The 21,171-nt window shown below is 30.8% G+C and overlaps 1 protein-coding gene across 4 annotated transcripts in view; it reads right to left on the bottom strand.

The window, feature by feature from the left end:
• The window catches only part of LOC139503701 (triple functional domain protein-like), a 267,815-nt gene that overhangs the window by 32,903 nt on the left and 213,741 nt on the right, over positions 1–21,171 (bottom strand). For all 4 annotated transcript variants that reach the window (XM_071293546.1, XM_071293549.1, XM_071293547.1 and 1 more), the window contains 8 exons: positions 16,149–16,340; positions 9,356–9,433; positions 8,828–8,949; positions 7,606–7,672; positions 5,432–5,535; positions 3,941–4,010; positions 3,086–3,265; positions 437–565 (listed from right to left, as the gene is read on the bottom strand). In XM_071293546.1, coding sequence (XP_071149647.1) covers positions 437–565; positions 3,086–3,265; positions 3,941–4,010; positions 5,432–5,535; positions 7,606–7,672; positions 8,828–8,949; positions 9,356–9,433; positions 16,149–16,340 — 942 coding nt within the window. The remainder of the gene's footprint in view (positions 1–436; positions 566–3,085; positions 3,266–3,940; positions 4,011–5,431; positions 5,536–7,605; positions 7,673–8,827; positions 8,950–9,355; positions 9,434–16,148; positions 16,341–21,171) is intronic.

Here is a 21,171-nt window from a genome sequence, read left to right as displayed (position 1 = left end):
AAGAAATGGTGAAAGTGAGGACACCCAAAATTGATCCGTGTTTTGAGGTAATAAGCATTGTGTATAGGCTTCATAAAATTTTAACAAGGCAAACTAAAGCCGGAGAACAGAAATCAATTTCACGATGTACATATATATAAACGTATGGACGTACAAGTGTAACACTAGATCAATCTACACGATGAACTATTAAATCTACAGGCCCGGAGCTCAATTTTTGAAAATTTTTAGTTTGATTCTGTTGACCTGTAGATATGATTTTTACAGGCCCAAGAGCAATTTCACTAGCCTGGGCTGCCACTCATCGTGAAAACTGCTAGATACCCCTCGAGTGACAGTAGGCCAAATAAAAGACCTTAAACAGGCTGATATCAGTTTATTCTAATTGTTTTCAAGTTTTATAAATTTGCTATATCTCAAAGTTTCTTTATCTTACATCAAATCCTTGCAGTCTTCCAACTTGCATCATATCATTGGCCGCCTTAGGAACAACACACATGACCGCTAATGCCCTCTTCAAGCTCTTTGTGTCCTCTCCTGCACGATCAGTATATTTCTGTATATCCTACAAACATAAACAAATTTAAATATTAAGTAATAAACAGAAATTGCACTGAAACTTTAGGCCATGTGTTGTGAAAAACACTAAACTATTTTTTCATCATCATCATGTTACATTCTTTCCATAAATTAACTCTATTTTGAAGAATGTGTGTGACAGGCTTAGTAAGCAAAAGATCTAGAACCATAGCCTAGGTAATCTTTGTTGTTGACTGTAAATTCAGAAATTAATACAAGGTTTTTATTATTGCGAAAATGCGACAGAGTTGTAAACCAAATAATCAAAACTCGCATTTTAAAAAATATTTTATATGAAATAACAGGATTTTTCACAAAATTTAAGTCTAAAATGACAAAATAGCAATAATAAATGGGGCATGCAATAATTTCTGAATTTACAGTATTCCTTTGTTATGTTGCTGTCTTAATGAAATATGCCTTCAATTTACATATAATCTTCTGTGACATTTTTGATAAGGGCTATTCCAGAAAAAAATGTAGGGGGGGTTGGAAGCAAGGCTTCCAAAATTTCCTGACGACAGCCGGACATTTTACAAAGAAATATTTTTGACGGTCAATGATCAGCTGGATACTTAAATGTAACTGAGAGGATGCATAAGATATATGTGTCTAAGTAATTAGAAGTGTTATATGCAATAAAATTATTTGTAACTGTTTTGTTTTCTTCATTCTAAAAATAAATTAAATATTATCCTCGGTATTGTGTCCTTTTTCTGTGTATCGTAATACAGGAACCATCATTGCATCAGTCAGCTTAAGTACCTGACTTTCTCATGTTTTTTGTTTTTGTTTATATAATCTGTCTTCTCTCTGTGAGTACTTTACACTTTGTAAATTAAGGCCATCTTATTTGAAACTGTCATGACTGTTGATGACAACTGGCTTTAATTGTAGTACAACTTGATACACGTGTTTGTGTATTGATTATCTGACCACGTGACTTTTACAACTGATGCGGTATTTATAGATAACATTGAGGAGTCCCAATGAAGGATATTGTTTTAAACCGTGTAAAATCTACTGAACAGTGATAACATTTTTCTTTGTACAATTTTCAAACCTGATTTAGAAAATAAGGTATAAATAAAAATATACTCAGTTTTAGAGTACCCCAGTATTTAACACGATGTACAGTGTTAAATAAATAATATATATCTGATATCATACTTATTCATTTATAAATAGACTTATTTGAAGAATAACTTTTAAATATCAGGAAGCTTTGTTAAACTGAATGCTCATTTAAAATAATATCTATAAAGCGTAATTAAATAGGATGTTGTTCCGTACACGCTTACATATTTGACCTCGTTACCTGATCACCTTTATGTACATTGTTATGCATCATTAGTTCTATTGATAAAGACAAGCTAAGGACACCTCATCAAAGGTAACAAACCTGTAATCAGTGAATGATTTATGGCTTCAATATAACTTATTGAAGGGATAATTGTATGACAGCTTGTTGTTATTTTAATAAAAGAAAACATGTTTTTTCTACTTTTTATTGATGTACACAAGCTTAAGACCAAGCCGTACATTTATGAACCCAGAGAATTAGACTAACTGAGACACTTCAAAGTATCTTAAATATGCTGCATCTGTTGTAAATAAACCCAATTATGACCGAAATATCTTTGTGAAATAGTATGTCCAGGCGGACATGTCCAAAGCCCCAAACGTACATTTTTAATGATTGATAGTTGATCAAAATTAAAATGACCGTTTTATGAAAAATGCCTTGAATAACAAACAAATTCTATTTGACCGTTTGAGGCTGAGAGCAGCCGGACTTTTTATGAAAGTTTCGGTCAAGTCCGCAATATATGACCGTTTTGGAAGCCTTGGTTGGAAGGCAGTTTTTGTCAGCAACCACGCCACCCAGACAATTGTAATTGAGAATTATAGTGCTATTATAGTGTGAAAAGTTGCTCTGATACCCATCAACCATGTATTATTAAAATAATGTGCCTTCCAACCTCCCCCCCCCCCCCCCATACATTTTTTTTCTGGAATAGCCCAAATTTATTTGATGAAAATAAGTGAATTGCCATGATATTTTTTTATTTTATTTTCCAGTTTGTATTTCTAACTATTTCTGAATATTTCCTGCACTGGTAAAAATGCAGTAAAGAATACTCTACACTAATTAAGTCAGAGAAGGAAATTCAGGACTTTTGGACATGAAATTGAAAATTCAAGACCTCTTTTACTTGTTCAAATAAAATTTAAGAACCTTAGTGAGCACGCTCACATACCCCAAATTGTCGTTAGAAAAAAAAATTGAATTATAATTTCCTGTCGAAATGCACATCTACCATGTCTACATAGTATGTCCTTATTATCTAAAAAGTTTCATGAAATTCTGTTGTGTGGTTTCAGGAGTTGTGATGACAAACTGTTGCAGTATTGAAGCAAATAAGATCAAACGGACAGATGGGTCAATAATATGATATACAACTTTGTTGTGTGGGGTATAATTACAGTTGTTAATTCTACCTACCCTGAGTAGAAGTTGATACTTCATAATCCTCTGCACTGGCTTAATCAGAAGGTCTGGTAACATTAACCTATGACCTAATTTCTGTCGAATGTCTTCAAACACTTCTATATATTCAGCGACAATGTACTCAGATTTGGGTTTATTTTCACAATATTTAACATACATGTGTAAACGACGTTCCTGAAAATATATAAAAATTCAGTTTTTTTATGTTAGATAAAAGATCCTGATTTATAATCAAGCTATTTTGCAAATATTGTGCATTTAGTTTATAGAAATCTAACAATTATGGCTCCATGATGTGACATAAAATCACAGAAATTTGGAGTCTTACTTACAATTGCATATAATTCACATTTAATTTTTCAGGTGTTTTTAAAATTTATTCAGGCTGACTACCTTTCTTTAAGCCCACTAACAGCACTTTTTTTATTTTTCTGTTTCCATCTGATATTTTCCCTCCAAAATATAATCATTTTAATCATTACAACTTGACTAACTTTAGTCTTCTGAAACTTTGTTTGATTATTGAGCACATTTCTCTCATTTGGAATTCAAAAACATTCCCCTCAACAGAATCCAGACTATTACAAATAACATAACAATAAAAGGAACAACATTGTGTACTTTAAGTTTTATTCAAAAACTATTCACAAATATATATAATTACTATTGAAAAACATTTAAAAATTAGGAATATTGAATTGAAAATGGTACTGGTTTAATATTTTAAGTAGCAACAATAATTTGTATGGATACTTCATTAATACATAACATAAAATAATGGTTGAAAAGATATTCTACAATATTTCTTTCAATTTACTTTTATTTTTTTCTAATATATACTTTACTTACATATCGTGTGAATAAACTGCCTAGCTGATCAACATCCCATACTGCTTTTTCTATCTCAGGTGAAAAGTTCCTACAACAAAACATCCAAGTCAATATAGGGATATCATACACAAATTTTGTTTTACAGCTAACAAATGAACTAAATGTGGTTCAATTCAGTTTAAATATTGCTGAAAGATCCTGACGGAAATCCTTTATAAATTTATGATAAATGAGTCAGTTTTTGGTTGTCTTGTGTCAAGTTCTTTGATAGCTTACAATAGAGTAAAGGTTTTGCTCATTATTGAAACCCTTTCCAGGTGACCTTCTGATGCTTACTTCTACTTCATCTGTTCATTTTCTCATTTGCAACCATACCACATCTCCTAATTTTTATGTAGTCCTGATTTTCACAAATCTAAAGTGCCCACACTGAAAAACCTCACCTCCATCTTGAGGGGGGTAGGTATGGTCCTAATCCCAAAATCCCTGGCTTAAAAACATGAAATCCTGAGGTCCTGAACTTAAAGAAATTTAAATCAAAACATCCCGAAATTTCGAAAAAAGAATTCCCAGATCCTGAAAGGACCAATCCTGAAATCCCGAGCTTAAAAACACCAGAGTCCAGAGTCCCAATAAAGGTTCTACCCCTCTTCTATCTTAGAAACAAACAAAACTTAATGTTGAATATCTCATTACTGATCCATGAAAACAGGTCAAAGTCAAATGAACCTACCATGGTGCAGACAGACATGTCCATCCCATAACTGACTTTGCTGTATTGGTTTTGCTCATTGTCTAAGGCCGTACATTGACACATATAGTTGTTAATTTCTATTGTCATATTGTCTCTGGTGTGGAGTTGTCTCATTGGCAATTATACCACATCTTCTTATTTCCATAATAATCACTGAAAAGCTAAGTGATCAAAATGTCTGCTTTTATATTCTAAACCCTAAAATACCTTTAAATGTTGTGGATTTTTTTTTTGCAAAATGGATTAATGTTCAAGACAGCAATGATTTATTCCTACTGCGGATTCAGTTATTTATGTGGTTATCAATTTTCGTGGATTGAAGAAAAATTGCAATTTTTCGTGGATATTTGATTTCGTGGTTTTGCCAATATCTACATAAAAGAGGGTGGTAAAGGGTTATTTTCGTGCAACTTGTTTTACCATTTTTATTTCATGTACAGCCCTGAAAAAGGTTCGTTATTCACCATGTTTTGTGAAATTGGTAAAAAGATCAATGTGAAAGACACTTTTAATTGCTCGTCCATCGTGAAATGGCAATTTTATTTCGCGTTCTTCCGTGCAGATGCCCCCCCCCCCCCCTTTACGCCCCTAATAAAAAGCCTATAGAAAATTTGTAATTTGTTGAATTCTTGATTCACCTGTATCCACGAAAATTGGTATCTAACGAATAAATAAAGATTCCACAGTATTTGAATTATGGAAAAGCAGGGTAACCTCCCTTAGCCATCAACCCTATAAATACATAAAAGTCTTACTCTCGATGCCAGTCATATATCTGGTGTATATTTCCAAATACTATTTTATCTTTTCCTTGTAAATCCTCAGGCATCCCATGTTCCTTCAGATATTCCATATAACCCTGGAATTAAAGGATATAATTTAGATAAGGGTTTTATTAGATTCTAAATCTATATATATAGACATACAATTTTCTAAAAAAATAAAAATAGCATGCTTAATATACTGACAATTTCTAACTAATGTGGTATGATCAACATTGTAGTTCGTACCATAAATAAAATTTGCAGCATTATTTTTTTCCCATTATTTCTAAAAGCTTCAATTTTTTTGCCCTTTTTTTATGCCTTTTGTGAGGTCAATCATTTGTTTCATAAATCCCACATTTTTTTGTTTTAATACCTGTAAAGTTATCTTTGAAACAATTGATATAGTAGCATTGTTGTGGTCAATAGATGATAGCATTTCAAGATTTCTTAACCAGTCATTTTTTGTATAAGGGGTCATCCATAATTGTCAACCATTTTCCAAAGTGTACAAAACGTACACTTGGGGGGAGGGGGTTAAAAAATCAACATTTTTACCGTACGCTTTTTTTTATTTCCAGAGTTTATTTCGTTTCCGTAGGGAAGGTCGATGATTTAAATCGAGAATTGGCTTGGGTGTGTTTCACTTCTTATTTTTTCTTTATTATTTTCACTTGATGATATTTATTTCGATATCATAATTCTCCTCAATCCGGATTGAACGATTAAAAGATCAAATCATATGAAAACTAAATCTTTCAAAAATGTAAACTTGTAAAAAATTTTAAACAAAAAGTTTGCAAGCATTTCTCAGTACCCCCGATTGTCAATTTCACCTGCTTTATTATAAATCGTTATCGTTTCACTCTGTTTAATAAACAAAACTGATGGAAACACTAAATTCTTTGAATGTTTTGATTTTGACAAGACGCCATTTTGTGAAAAGATTTTAAACTGGTCCTTCGATTAATTTCCTTGTAATGTATTCCAAAACAGTAAACCAATAAAACGGAACTAAACTTATTTTTCTTAGTATAAGCCTCCTTTAATAACGAGCACTTCCATGTGAAGTTTAACCTTAACCTTTAGAAATTATCCAATATATGTACACGTTACAGTATATATATACATAAACGATAATAGTGTCATGAATGGCATATTTACAGGGACCTTTTAAATAGAAATACAGGCAGGAAATTAAAAAACTTAAAAAAATTTAAAACATTACACTTTTATTGATTGCTGTCTTCAGCTCTGATTCAATCAACAACTGTCAGTCCATACTTAACCAATGCAATATAACCATGCATTTCCCTTTCTTTGATTCTTAGCATAGTTGATGTGCCCTTTTGTTAATCTTTTGCATGCTCTAGGTGCCCTTTTTCATTGGAGTTCCCACTGTGTGATAGGGGAAACACTAATCTTTGAACTCTTTATTCTAACAAATCACAAGCATCACAGATAGATGTCATCAAATAAAACAGTCAGATATGTTTTAGTTTATTTTCAATGCAAATTTCTATATTAAACTAAAATATGATAAACCTATCTTCTTTTTATTAAGAATGATTGATTCCTCTCTTGAAATCTGAAAATGGTTGATGTACACTTTTTGAGGGAGGGTGGGGGGTCTGAAAAAGTGTACGTTTTGTACACTTTGGAAAATGGTTGACAATTATGGATGACCCCTAACTGAATCTTATTGTCTGCATATGCATATATATATCATCAAAATCTTTGGAAGGGGCTTCCGTGGCCGTGTAGTCTAAGAAGTTTCTACTGTAATCTCTAGCCAGTCAACAATGAGGTTGTGAGTTTGAACCCTGCTTGTGCAGGTGCACTTAACTCCAATCTTAATTGACTAGGATTGTCAGTTTTCCAATAGTTTGGTGGTTTTCTCCCTGAACTCCGTCTTCATCCACCAATAAAAACTGGCCCCACAAAAAAGCCCAAAAGTGGAAGTTAAAAATGGTGTTAAAACACCGAAAATCAAATCAAATCAAATCAAAATCTTTGGAAATTGTTTTTGCTCTTTATATTTTTATAGTGAATCAGCTTAAATGAAAAACGAAATTGTCTTTTCCAAATTTTTGTATTAAAATGAGGATTAGAACTAACTTGACCTCCTTGTAAATTTACAATTCATATTCCCATATTAAGTTTACCTCTACAATCAGTCCTAAATCTTTAACATAGTCTTTTTCTGTATCTAGTAATTCTTGCATCACATAACTGAAATGTACAAATTAAACTTTAAAACACAAGAAAAGCAAGGATTCAATTACCATTGTGACCTAATTTTTGTAGCTGTACATATGTTTCTTACTGAAACTATTTCTTTAATTATTATTTATTTAATTAATCAATTTGCTACTGAAATAAGTTGTAAATAGTTACAAAAATGACTAAACAATTTGAATCTAACAGCTCTAGTAAACTAATATGATTTTTGTTGTGTCTAAACATTTAGGTTTAGAAAATATCTGGTAAGAATTTATTTTGTATTGTGTTAGAATGCTTTTTTTTATTATCATACAGTATTGTGCATTCTTATCAATTTTAATCAGATAATATTAAAAGATGACGTTACAAATACCAGAAGAAAACAATTTATATCTCTGATAACAAATATTTTAAAATACATTAAAAATGAATTAATGCATTTCCAACCATCAATACATAATGTAGCTATTTCGTGTACAGACACAGTTTAAATTTCAACGTAAAACAAAATATGAACTATCATTTTAATCCCAGCCTATACAACAGGGCCCCTGTGAGTGACAGAGAGGTCAAAGTAGCTGGTCTTTAAAGTAGATTTAGCCCATCACCACAGCAGTAGGTATGATATGGATATGTCATGAATTACACTAATTTTCACATTAGGGGAAAGAAACAGGCATATATATACATGTACTATTTGGATCCATGTCATAAATTACACAAATTTTCACATTAGGGGTGGAAAAAACAGGGCATATACAGGTACTATTTGGGGATTCCATAAATGGTTAACTACATGCAATGTAAAGAATGTTACTTGTCAAGGCTTGTAGCTTTCTTTATGATCTCAAAAATTATTTTTGCAGTAGAGAGGGATGGACAGGGGAATTCCCACTTTCCTAACCTATGCATAACACCCACTTTCCTCCAACTGACTCTAAGACATGAATATATACAATTTTTTTCCTAAAATATTCCTATTGATACATGTACTCCCCTCTGCCCCCATTTCCTGCCCCTCATTCCCATATTCCTTAACCCTTGTCTACTGCCTCAGTTAAACTAACAAAAAAGATGGTAAAAAATATCCAAATTTTTTAGCAATGAAAATTAGATTTTTTTAAATGAACTTTTTGATTCATTTATTATATGCTTCTTTCTTACCTTCTTTTCTCTCTATACATTTCCTTTTTCTCTTCTGTCAGCTCGGATACCGGATCATCAGCAGTTTCACCTCCTGATTCTGAGGACAGCTGATGGTCAAATGGATTGTCATGGTTAGGGTCCTGTTAAACAGAAAACAAAATCATCTATAATGTAATCAAAAAGAGTTCCCTGTATCTTTAATATACTGTGTCATTATATGTTGCAAAGTAACACTTTTTCATGTAAGGGTGAAGGATGGCACCTGTTAAAACGTTTAAATCTGCTGCATTTAAATGCACCCATCTTAAGTCAGGAGCATGTTGTTCAGTGGTTGCTGTTTGTTGGTTTGGCTCATTAGTGTTTCTTGATTCTCATTTTTTATATAGATTAGAGTGGGCCCATTAGATTGTTGGTTTTCCTGTTTGAATTTTTTTTACACTAGTCATTTTAGGGTCCTTTGGAGCTTGCTGTTAGGTGTGAGCCAAGCCATACCACATTTATTTATTACAAAATCAGATAGCTGGTCCCCTTATAATGATAACCTACCCCAACTCTTTGGTTGACCATATCTTCAAGATCTTTCACTGCATTCTCTGTATCTGGTTGTATTGTCAATGTTGATGCCTGTAAAAAGAGAAAAGAAAGATAAATATTACAATTTTCAAACTCCTGAGGATTAGGAGAAAGTTCAAAAATACTTACAACATTAAGATACGAAACGAAACAGGATCCATACGCATTTAAATTTAAACAAATGAAGCCACAATAAGCTTTCTTTAAACTGGAGGGCAACTTAGATATTCGAAAGGGTCAAAGATTAGTTATTCCCGGTTGCACCAGAAGTTATATTTGAAATATTTATATTACATAACTGATAAATATTAATTTTCCTGCCAGAACTTGCATGGTTAAATTAAGATATAACATTGTATTAAATAAGTTATGTGGCTTAGAAACTGTCAGTTAAATATTACTGACCCAAATTTCATAAAATGGCATGGCATGATGAGTGTTATAATTTAAAATTCCAAGAATCTTTCAAGTATCATTTCAAATATGTGGAAATCAAATCTATCTTGAAGTTTTTCTAGGCATCAGGAAGAACATATATTTCTCAGTAAGATATACCAAAATAATTTAAAGGATGGAATAAAATCTTGCAATTTTTTGGCGTTACAATGTTTATTTTAGAAGAGTAAATGTACTCAATTCGTTCTCTTTTATATGGTACCACTGCTCAATTATTCTTTTTTTTCTTAAATTGCGATACAACATATCATTTCTTAAGCGGTACCACAATGTATTTCAGTAGTATAAATGTACAATACCTCCCAAGCAAAATTATTTAAATGAAAATCATTCCTTTATTCAATCACAAATGGAGACACAGTATTTTTAAAGAACTGCAATAGATTTACTTGTAATTTCTGGCAGTTCCAAAATGTATCTCTGTAGTATAAATTTACCAAATACTTTCTAATTGTGAAAACTCTTCAAAATTATTTGAATAAACATCATGCCTTTATTCAATCTGAATGAAAAAAATGTTTTTTAAAGAATGGCAATATAACTTGTAATTTCTAGCAATACCAAAATGTACCTCAGTAGTATAAATGTACTCAATACCTTCTAATTGTGAAACCTCTGCAAAATTATTTGAATAAAAATCATGCCTTTATTCAATTTCAACTGTATTTTTAAGAACTGCAATACAACTTGTACTTTCTGGCAGTACCAAAATGTATCTCATTAGTATAAATGTACTGAATACTTCCTCTTTGTGAAACCCCTGTTCAATTATTCAAATGAAAATCATTCCTTTATTCAATCACAAATGGAGAAGCAGACGGCACATTGATCTACAGAACCCCTACAAATAAGCTGCTGTTATATATTTTTGATGTACATGGTGTAAAAAATCTAACATAACTAATGTGTAAAAATCAATACGATATCTACAGAACTTTGTCCTGTTGCAATCAATATCGGCTGTCTATTGTTACAGAAGTCAACATTTCTTTCTCAAAAATATCAGATCTAACTGTTTTGGTGTAAGATGGAAGAATCTAAATGGGGGATGCTTTCTCAAAAATATCAGATCTAACTGTTTTGGTGTAAGATGGAAGAATTTAAATTGGGGATGCTTTCTCAAAAATATCAGATCTAACTGTTTTGGTGTAAGATGGAAGAATTTAAATGGGGGATGCTTTCTCAAAAATATCAGATCTAACTGTTTTGGTGTAAGATGGAAGAATTTAAATGGGGAATGCTTTCTCAAAAATATCAGATCTAACTGTTTTGGTGTAAGATGGAAGAATTTAAATGGGTAACTGGTTGATTATATGTTATAAAAGATGAAATTTGCTTAATTTTTTTTTATCCTTGATATCAATGTAATACCTAACAATACAACCTGGTATGTATTACAGAAGGCAAAATATTTGATGTTCAGTGAAACAGAGAAAGTCTAGAGGATCACCTAACATGATCCTAAGTTACAAAATGTAATTAAATATTTCAGTCTTAAATCAGTGTGCATCTACTATCTAAGGTAAAAGATGTCAATAATATTCTTAATCAACAATACCACAATCTGGTTATGGAGAAATAGGGAGATTTAGCCCAACTAAATTAATTTTATGAAGTTCCTTAATCAAAATCTACATTAATTGTGTCATGACTGGCTCATCCCTACTTATAGATTAAGTCAAATCCTTATTCTAGAGGAGATAGACAATGATTAAGTAAAGATTTTCCCCTATGAATTTACTTTAAAACTGATTTTTGTCAAAGGCCAACAGAACTGGTGTTTCTTGTTGAATTCGATATACATTTAAAAAAATCCATTAATTCATAAAGCTTTAAAGTTACAAACTAATTGACCCCAGAGTTAAAAAATAAATCAGTATATAAAATATGTAATATTATCTTCAAATCCTGATTACTACATGTATGTAAATATTATCTGGGATAATTATATGACAACCAAGTTTAGGCTAGCTCCAGTATATAAGTATAATACTGTTATAACAGATAAGTAGCACTTTCAAGTCATCTTTTATGTTGTACTATATATTTTCATGTCACTATGTCATCTTGTCCATTTCAAGTCTGTAGCACTTCCTATTTAATTTTCAATTCTCTAGAGTATTTGTACCTGTAACTCAAAACTGATTGAAATATAGGGGTGATTTGATTTTTTTAGGGTGATTTTTGGTGGCCAATGAACACCATTTAAGTTTCTTTCCACCATCTTTTCTTACAATCAAGAAAAGCTTCAATATGAAGAGACGGTAAACAATTTAGTGATAGTGATAGTATTTTGTTGAGCATTTAGATTTAAAGAAGGGTCCAAAACTTAAAAGTCCATGTTGATCTATTGTAAAACCTTAAGAAAATGTTAAATATAAAATTAAGAAGATGTGGCATGATTGCACAGAAATTAACATCTATAGGTCACACTATGGCCTTTAGTAATGGGCAAACCCCATAATGCATATTCAGCTACAGATATAATTGTAGAGTCAATGTTGATGGGGAATAAAATTTTCAGAAAATTGTAAAGTTGATGTTGACGGGGTGTAAAATCTTCAGTAAATTGTAAAGTCAATGTTGTAGGGGTGTAAAATCTTCAGTAAATTGTAAAGTCGTTGTTGATGGGGTGTAAAATTTTCAGCGAATTGTAAAGTTGATGTTGACGGGGTGTAAAATCTTCAATAAATTGTAAATTCGATGTTGACTGACTGTAAAATCTTCAGTTAATTGTAAAGTTGATGTTGACCGGGGTGTAAAATCTTCAGTAAATTGTAAAGTCAATGTTGACAGGGTGTATCAATAATTAGAATGTGACATGAAAACAAACCACAAGTAATAAACAATGATATGCATTCATAGATAAAAGTTGTTTTACAGAATAATTAGCTGGATGTTATCCAGGAAGGTTTAAAAACAATGGCATTCTTTCAAAGTTATAAGGGGATGCTACATTAAGAAATTCAATTAGAATACATAGAGCAACAAGAGGCTGACAGGACTCACAATGTATGGTACTTTTATTTGCCGTTTCAGAATCTAATGCATCCTGGGTAATATTTTCAAAAGTGTACACCAAAACGTCGTGATTGGTTTAAAATGGTATAAACAATGGAAATTCAACCAATGACGTGACGTTATTTTCATATTTGGTGTACGAACAATGAAATCACCTACAATTCTTTAGATTCTGAAACAGCCAATTGTAAGACAAGTCTGGAGTCTGATGAGTTTTTTTCACATATGAATTAATGAAACTTTGAATATGGATGCACTTCTTGCATTGAAATAGAAGAATTATGGTTGTTAAATATTTTGCAACTTTTTGGTTCATTTGGAAACTATTGTACAAAATTTACAGATGTACAAATATTCTTTTGCTTTTGCTTTATATGAATGAAAAACAAATAACAAAATGTTTTTAGAAAATGTGTGAATCAATTGTGTTCAGCCTATCTTTCTGAACTTAACAAACTTATTTAAATATGTGACAATTTAAGGACGAATTCTTTTTTTTCTTTAAAGTTCATTGTTGAATTTTATTTCCTACTTCTTCCGACAACTTCCTACTTTCAAAATTTGTAACTTGGCTACACAGTATACAAAGTCAAACAATTTAAACAATTTCGTTAACATGCATTATGTAATTAAAATAGAAGTTTTAAAATATTTTCAAAAACCTATTAAAAATGTCTTTAAAAAATATATAATCATACTGTTTGAGAACCCAATACTAGTCTAAATTGTTAATGAAATAATACAATTTGTTTTTATGTACCTTATAAAAAATTAAAGGAAAATGATTTACCTGAAAGCGTTTAATTAGTTCGGCTACCACTGACATACTTGTTATTATTTATCAACAATATAATATTCTGTAGAATATCATAACCTATTTATTATGTCCATAGTATGAGGTCTATAAATAAGTCATAACTTTATCTTCAAAGGGGCCCATAAAGGGAAAAGAAAAACTATACACAATTTTGAAATTTAACAAGTTTTTCTTTTTAGAACCTTATTTTTTTGCCTAATATTTCTTAACTAGTATGTATCAATCTTTATAAAAAAAAAGAGGTAATTTTTTTATATATTTTGAGCGACTACTCTGAACCCTATGAGTAACCTCACTGAGTTAATAATGATAACCTACGTGTAATTTCCTGATAAAAGATCCTGATTATTTGCATCAAAACAGTAACTTCTTTATAACTTGGTCAAACAATACCTACTGAGTGATAGTGACAACCGATTACTAAGCTCTTATCAACAGGAAGTCAGACTAAACAATAAGAAAAAAAAGGGGAAGGCTTTCCTTTAAGGAAGGAAGGAAAACAAACAATAAGAAAAAAAAGGGGGAGGCTTTACTTAAAGGAAGGAAGGTAGACAAACAATAACCTAACAGACAAAACTGGGGGAAGGTTTCCTATGTAACAATGTCAAACTATCAACGAGAAACACTGTGAAAAAAATGCTGATTTCCTGGAGGGTAAAACTTTCTGAAAAACATAGACCATAGAAGTATAAGATACAAGAGGCAGATTTAGAAGGGGGCCACCTTTTCTGGGAAAAAAATGGTTCACTATATAGGGAATCACTGAACCATAACCAGAGCTGGTCCCCTCTTAGGTAGTCAGTGGGCCCCTACTTATGAAAATTTCTGGATCGGCCACTGGATACATTGAATTTGCACCCATGATAGTTTTCAATTGTTTAGGAGGGAGGAGGGGATCCTGAGAGGGGATCTATATGTGATTTGACCATATGTTATGATAAGCATGATAAATGCAGGGTATCTTATGTTTTTTAACAACATCTTGGTGTAAGTGACTATATAAATGCAAGAGAAATGATAATTCTTTGATGGATGAGATTATACAAATGTATAGACAAATGAGTAACAGAAGTTACACCAATAATTGTAAAAAATCTTAGTTTAATGTGATATGTCATCCTGTTTCCATTATTCTTAGCTCTGTTTTGACATAATTTAGAGTAATGTTTATATATTTGGCACCCTATACATGTCTTATCATACTGTGAATTCACTATTATTCGTTGGATACCAATTTTCGTGGGAATTGGTGAACCAAGAAATTAAATGTTCAAGGAATAACAAGTTTTCTATAGGCGTATATACAGACTTTTGCAAAACCACGAAATTTAATATCTACAAACATGTAAGTTTTCCTTAATCCACGAAAATTGGTACCCAAGAAAATAAACGAATCCACAGTAGTTAGTTTCAAGATGGAAAACCCTACAAATTGGCTAGTTCTAACTTTTTTTTACTCTCATAAGTCCATAAACCTAAAAATTCAATTGTTATGGCCTAATAATATGTCATGGCCCTCTTCATTCATACTATACTAATGATACAATCTCCTTCTGATCTGACACACGCTGGTGTCAAATTTGACACTTAACTATTTTTTCTCCTTTTATGAACTTGAAATGGATCTCATTAAAATTTAAGTTCAACAATATGACAATATTAAATACAGATAATTCTGTCTTTAAATTGTTTTCTTATATATGGATTTTTCATAGTGTCATATTTTTATTACTAAACCAGAAATTTATCTTTTTTTTTGGTTAAAAGAAACTGTAATTTATAGCCAATTATCTTCTAATCATCTTTCAAGTTCAAATTATGGGTTAGACTTTAGAAATGTGACTAATTTTATCTTAAAAGGCTTGTATACAAAGTCTAGAGAAAAAGTCAACAAACACTGGATAAAACTTACTAATTTAACATAATGATCAAGAGATAGGTGGTAGAAGATATTTTATTAGGGGTTTAAAAAGGGGGGTTGGTAGATCAGACCAATTTGCCTACTTTTTCAAGTCCTTTATAGCTATAATGGACTTAATACTTATAAAAGTTTTATTTTTGTTCCTGAAAATTAGCACTCGTTTACAAGAATGAATCTGGTATAATTTTATTTCAGAAACGGAGGAGCATGCATTTAAAGACCTAAAATACAAGGTACTGTCTTTTTATCAGAGAGATGAATTAAGTTACTTATCAAAAGCTCAGGTAGTCATTATGGTTGTTTAAATCCACACATATGATCCATCAATAATGTGAGAAAAAAAAAAGAAAAAATCCTCCAATGATTTTTTAAATGGAACATCCCATATTTCAGTACCTTAAATAGTACATCACATGTAGTATTTGAAAACTGTTGGCTGTTCACTATTTTTTTTTTGTGTTTTTGCCATGCTTTGTTGATCCATCTTTGACAAAGTTCTTTGATATCTTTCACCTCTTTTTTAATGCAATACATAAGCTAACAACACTTACTTTTTTAGATAAATCTTCCGAAGAGTCTTCTTTGGAAGCAGCTTTGAATATGTGGTCCTGGATTTTCATTGGTGGGGGGACTGTTGGCAAGTCTATGTCATCTGCATCATCCTCAGCCACTTCTAATGGCTTCTTTTGTGCTACCACGGTAACTTGATTGTGTTGGGGCTGTACATGAGCTTCCTGTTGATCCTGAAAAAAAATATAATTTATTAGTTCTGATACTCTAATGAAGCTCTGATTTTCTAACTAAGTTTATGTTAAAAATAGAAAGTATATTAAAATGCAAGCACTCTTTGTATCACAATCACAAGCTCTAAATAAAATCACTAAAATATATAATGCTAATTCATTTGAAATATGACATGCTGCCCTTGTCTTTTTTTCTAAACAGAGCCTCTTTTTAGACAATAAATGATAGTCTAGGTTAAATGACTTCATTAGTTTCATATACAATTCATTGATTACTGCAACATTTGATAATTTAGGAACATATGTGGTTGTTTTCAGTCTTGACCTCATGGATTCAAAAGCATACATTTCTTCTTTGTACTATATATGCTCAGTCCCTTTGTTCATTTAAAGAAAGCATCAAACTGTGTGTATAAAACAAAATGCAAAAGGATTTTTTTCAGACAAATAATTTATGAATATATGGCAAATACATATGAAAGAACATCATTTCCATACAAGCAGCAAAACGCCCTTATTTACTATGTAAAACACCAGAAACAACAATGAATTAAATATAGAATCAGAGGTTCCTTACATTCAGCAATAATAGGTTATGATATAGTTGATAATCACCCTTTATGGATTAAATGATCACCCATTAAGGATTTAAATTCACTCTCAACACTAAAAAGCCCTGTACTGATATGGAAAACTATTAAAATTGAATATCAAACTTGATATCACTTCATTCAGCTGTCAGAAAGAAAAGAACATTTGTAGGTTAGGTTCCAGTAAGTATGGAAAGATCATTAACCTATATAAATGCTATACTATTTGAAACAGTGGATATATTAAGAAGCTGGAAACCCCATAAAACAACAGAAATAGGTGAACTTCAGTTTGTTGGGAAAAAGAATGTAGTACTCTGTTTAAAATCATGAGCTGTAGGAAAATAGGGGTTAGAAATGTAGGACATAATTTGCTGTCTGGATAAATGCACTCATTTGGCATCAAACTATTAGACATCACAAAATAGAATTAAAGGGCAGTGTTCCTACCTCTTTTGTAACCATATATTTGTCTTTTTTGTGCCAGCACGGACAAACTATACCAAGTAAATGCAGCATCTCAGGATCAATGTCATTCAGATGTTTAACACATTATTGTTTTAACTGTCATGACAACAAAAAGGTCTTCATAATGTTAAAAGTCACCATCAATTTCTTTTTGAAAATAGTTTCAATATGTTCCAGAAAATTTCTTAGATATAATAAACACTTTTTATGATTTAAAACAGAGCTACAACAAATTCTAAAATTTATATGTCATCTATTTCAATGCAAATGAATTTGAAAGTTAATTTCAAAACTTCAAGTCCATTTTCTAGTACTGGCATAGGTAAACGCATCCCAGACCAGGACATAATTCATTACTCCAAAGTCTATACATAAACTAAAAGAGATTTTCAAAATTCAAATAAAGAATTCCGCACAATCTCTCTACATCTGTGAAAATAACATATATTCATTATCTATGAAGTAACTATATATCTCCATATCATTGGACAAATTTTGGAACTTTAAATTAAATCCACCAATTCAAAATCAAATTCCTGTCAAGACGTACACTACATATTCCTGGTACAGATATTTACACCACATTTTAAATATATGCATATACAATGATATCATTGTTTTCTATTAGAAAATTATTTGCAATTAGCAATTTTACTTTTTGACTTTGAGCAATTGTCAACTTATAAACAACCGCTATATCCTTTCAAGTACACTTTTTCATAAAACATTCCCTAGTTTAAATTTCCAATGGCAAATTTCTATGTTGGCATTAATGTCAACCTCAATTTTAACTACACATTACATTACAATGACCGTTACACATACATGTACTACAAGTAGTTATAAGTCAATTTAGGTCATATCCTTCTGTGTCGACAGTATCTACTCCTAATATGCATTCCTGCTTTATCAGTGTACAACCAATTTAAAGTGTTAGGCTAGATATGTTTACTGAAAGTACTCCATCCTCAATTAAAGATGTTAAAACATATACTTCACTTGAAGCAACTTCCCTTGTAACAAAAAAAAACAAGTGAAGTTTGAAATCTTACTTAAAGATTTGTTAGAATCAAAATATATACTTATTTTTTCCTTCAAACACTTTCATCACATCTATATGTCAAATAAAATCAGAACACTTTTCAAACATAAAAAAAAAAAATTTTCATTGTGGAATTTATCAATCACATTTTAAAAAGTTTTGTTCCATAGATCCATAGTATAATACAAATACTATATATATGCACACAAGTCTTAAAATCACAAAGCATGGTATGTTTATATCCAAAATGTCTTTACAATTTTAAATACTCCTAAGTGTTCAATGAACCCTATTTCACACAAAATTAATTTTAATAGATATTAATATAATTATAGTAATGCATATAAAGTCACTGCAGTTTGGATTTCTGCCACTCAATCATATTTCAGATTTAAATTTGCATTTAAACCCATTACAAACTAGGTTCAATATTCCTATATCAAATATTTCCCAGTATTACTATGGCTAGTCTCCAAAATGAATATTTAAAACAAAGTCCATTAGTTACATGGACCTATGGACATTTAGTCCAAAAACAATGTGTAAGTTGAACACATGAATGTATTTTACCACCAGAGTGCAAAGTACAAGCTATAATTAATTATGCTTGTTATGATTTGTCACAGGAATATGTCAAATATCTGGGTTGATATTAATTATGAGTAATTATTAGTCTATTTAGTGACGGATCACTGGCATGAAACATAAACAACTTCTTGTTAGAAACTGTTTATTCTTTTACCATTAATTATTTCATAGAATTATTTCCCATTTTTCATTTAAGTAATTGGTAACTTTTTTTATCATTCTCATAATATTTATTGAAAATAATCGAAGTGGGTCTTGAAATATATTTTTGGGCCATTTCTGCATTTATAAAAGAAGCTCTTATAATGGGAAACAATAATGAGACAGATATGAAAATCTTGGAATATCTTTTAATTTTCAAGATTTTTTTGATTTTTGCGGTTTTAACCAAAAGAACCTAAAATTATCCATTCTTATATAATTAACAGTCTTCAAATAATAATTTGTTAACTTATTGCTTTTCAAAATTTGTATTTTGTCTATTTCTATCATATTCAATATTATTCTTTCATTAAATTTGGAGAAGTCAGTGTAAAACTAGCATATTAAGATTTAGTAGCAACATTCCAGCAGCACTTGCATACGGGGTATATATCTCCCAATTGATACGATATTCCCGTGCTTGCATTTCCTATCATGATTTTCTTGATAGAGGGTTACTGCTCACAAGGAAGCTATTAAACCAAGAGTTCCAAATGGTGAAGTTGAAATCATCCCTTCGTAAATTTTACGGACGCCATTACGAGTTGGTTGACCGTTATGGAATAACCATTTCACAAATGATATCGGATATGTTTCTTACGTCGTAACTACAATCCCCTTCCCTTTCATGAATGTGACCTACCGAATTAGACTATTTACCAGATTTGTAATCACATAAGCAACACGACGGGTGCCACATGTGGAGCAGGATCTGCTTACCCTTCCAGAGCACCTGAGATCACCCCTAGTTTTTAGTGGGGTTCGTGTTGTTTATTTTTTAGTTTTCTATGTTGTGTCATGTGTACTATTGTTTTTCTGTTTGTCTTTTTAATTTTTAGCCATGGCGTTGTCAGTTTGTTTTAGATTTATGAGTTTGACTGTCCCTTTGGTATCTTTCGTCCCTCTTTTAAACGACTATATTTTTTTTTATCATAAAATAAGTCTTTTTGATCATAAAATATATTTCTATTTAATTATAAAATTGTATTTAATTTAATTATAAAATATATTTCTATTTAATTATAAAATATATTTTTATTTAATTATAAAATATATTTTTATTTAATTAAAAAATTTCTATTTAATAATAAAATACTTAGACCCCCCCCCCCCTAAATAAAATAATTCCAGGTGAAGAATTACATATATTTTCTTAATTTGTCAAGAAGTGTGACACAAATATCTACATCAGTGCTTGCATCTGGTGAATTTGCATACAAGCAGGAAAAGACCCTTTCATACAAAACAAGAAAAAAATTATTCATATAGAAAACAACAAGTAATTAGTTGTATTATTTACTCCTCAAAGAGCAATAAGAGGAGATATTTATAGAACTGAATTAAATGATATTGAAAATCTAAATGATATATTGATTTTTTATATGGATGTGATTTCAGATTCTTCTGTGTATCAGTTAATGGTAAATAACTAGATGAATATAAGCTCAACCAATTCATCAAAGGGATACCATATATTGGAATTAGGGGACATTGAGGAAAACATAATTTAACAGCAACTGGACACAAATTCTCAGATTAAAAATTCAGGCAAAGGTCAGGCAGCTCATAGAGAATTTTTCTTAGTAATGGTTTTATCATTAAACCCCTATTTTATTCTTCCATCAAGGTATTATTTTAATCACAGAGTACAGGAACACACTCACTTTAAATGATCAAAACCGTCTTAATTTTCATTACTGAACAATTTATTAATGTATAGCAAAATACTTTTTTCTAGATATAATACCAATGTATTGAGATCTTTATAATCCAAAAATATAAACGTTAAAAAAATTTTAATTGGTTATCTGATATTCTTTAAAAAAAAACATACCTGCAGAGTCCAAACAAAACTCCATTGCGAGCAGAATTTTTTCATCCTCCCCAAAAAGAAAAATGCAAAACTAAGACCATATATACTAATTATTACATTTGTGTAATC

Source organism: Mytilus edulis, chromosome 14, assembly GCF_963676685.1.
Source record: "Mytilus edulis chromosome 14, xbMytEdul2.2, whole genome shotgun sequence".
NCBI lineage: Eukaryota > Metazoa > Mollusca > Bivalvia > Mytilida > Mytilidae > Mytilus > Mytilus edulis.
This window is presented reverse-complemented; position numbering and strand designations above follow the sequence as displayed.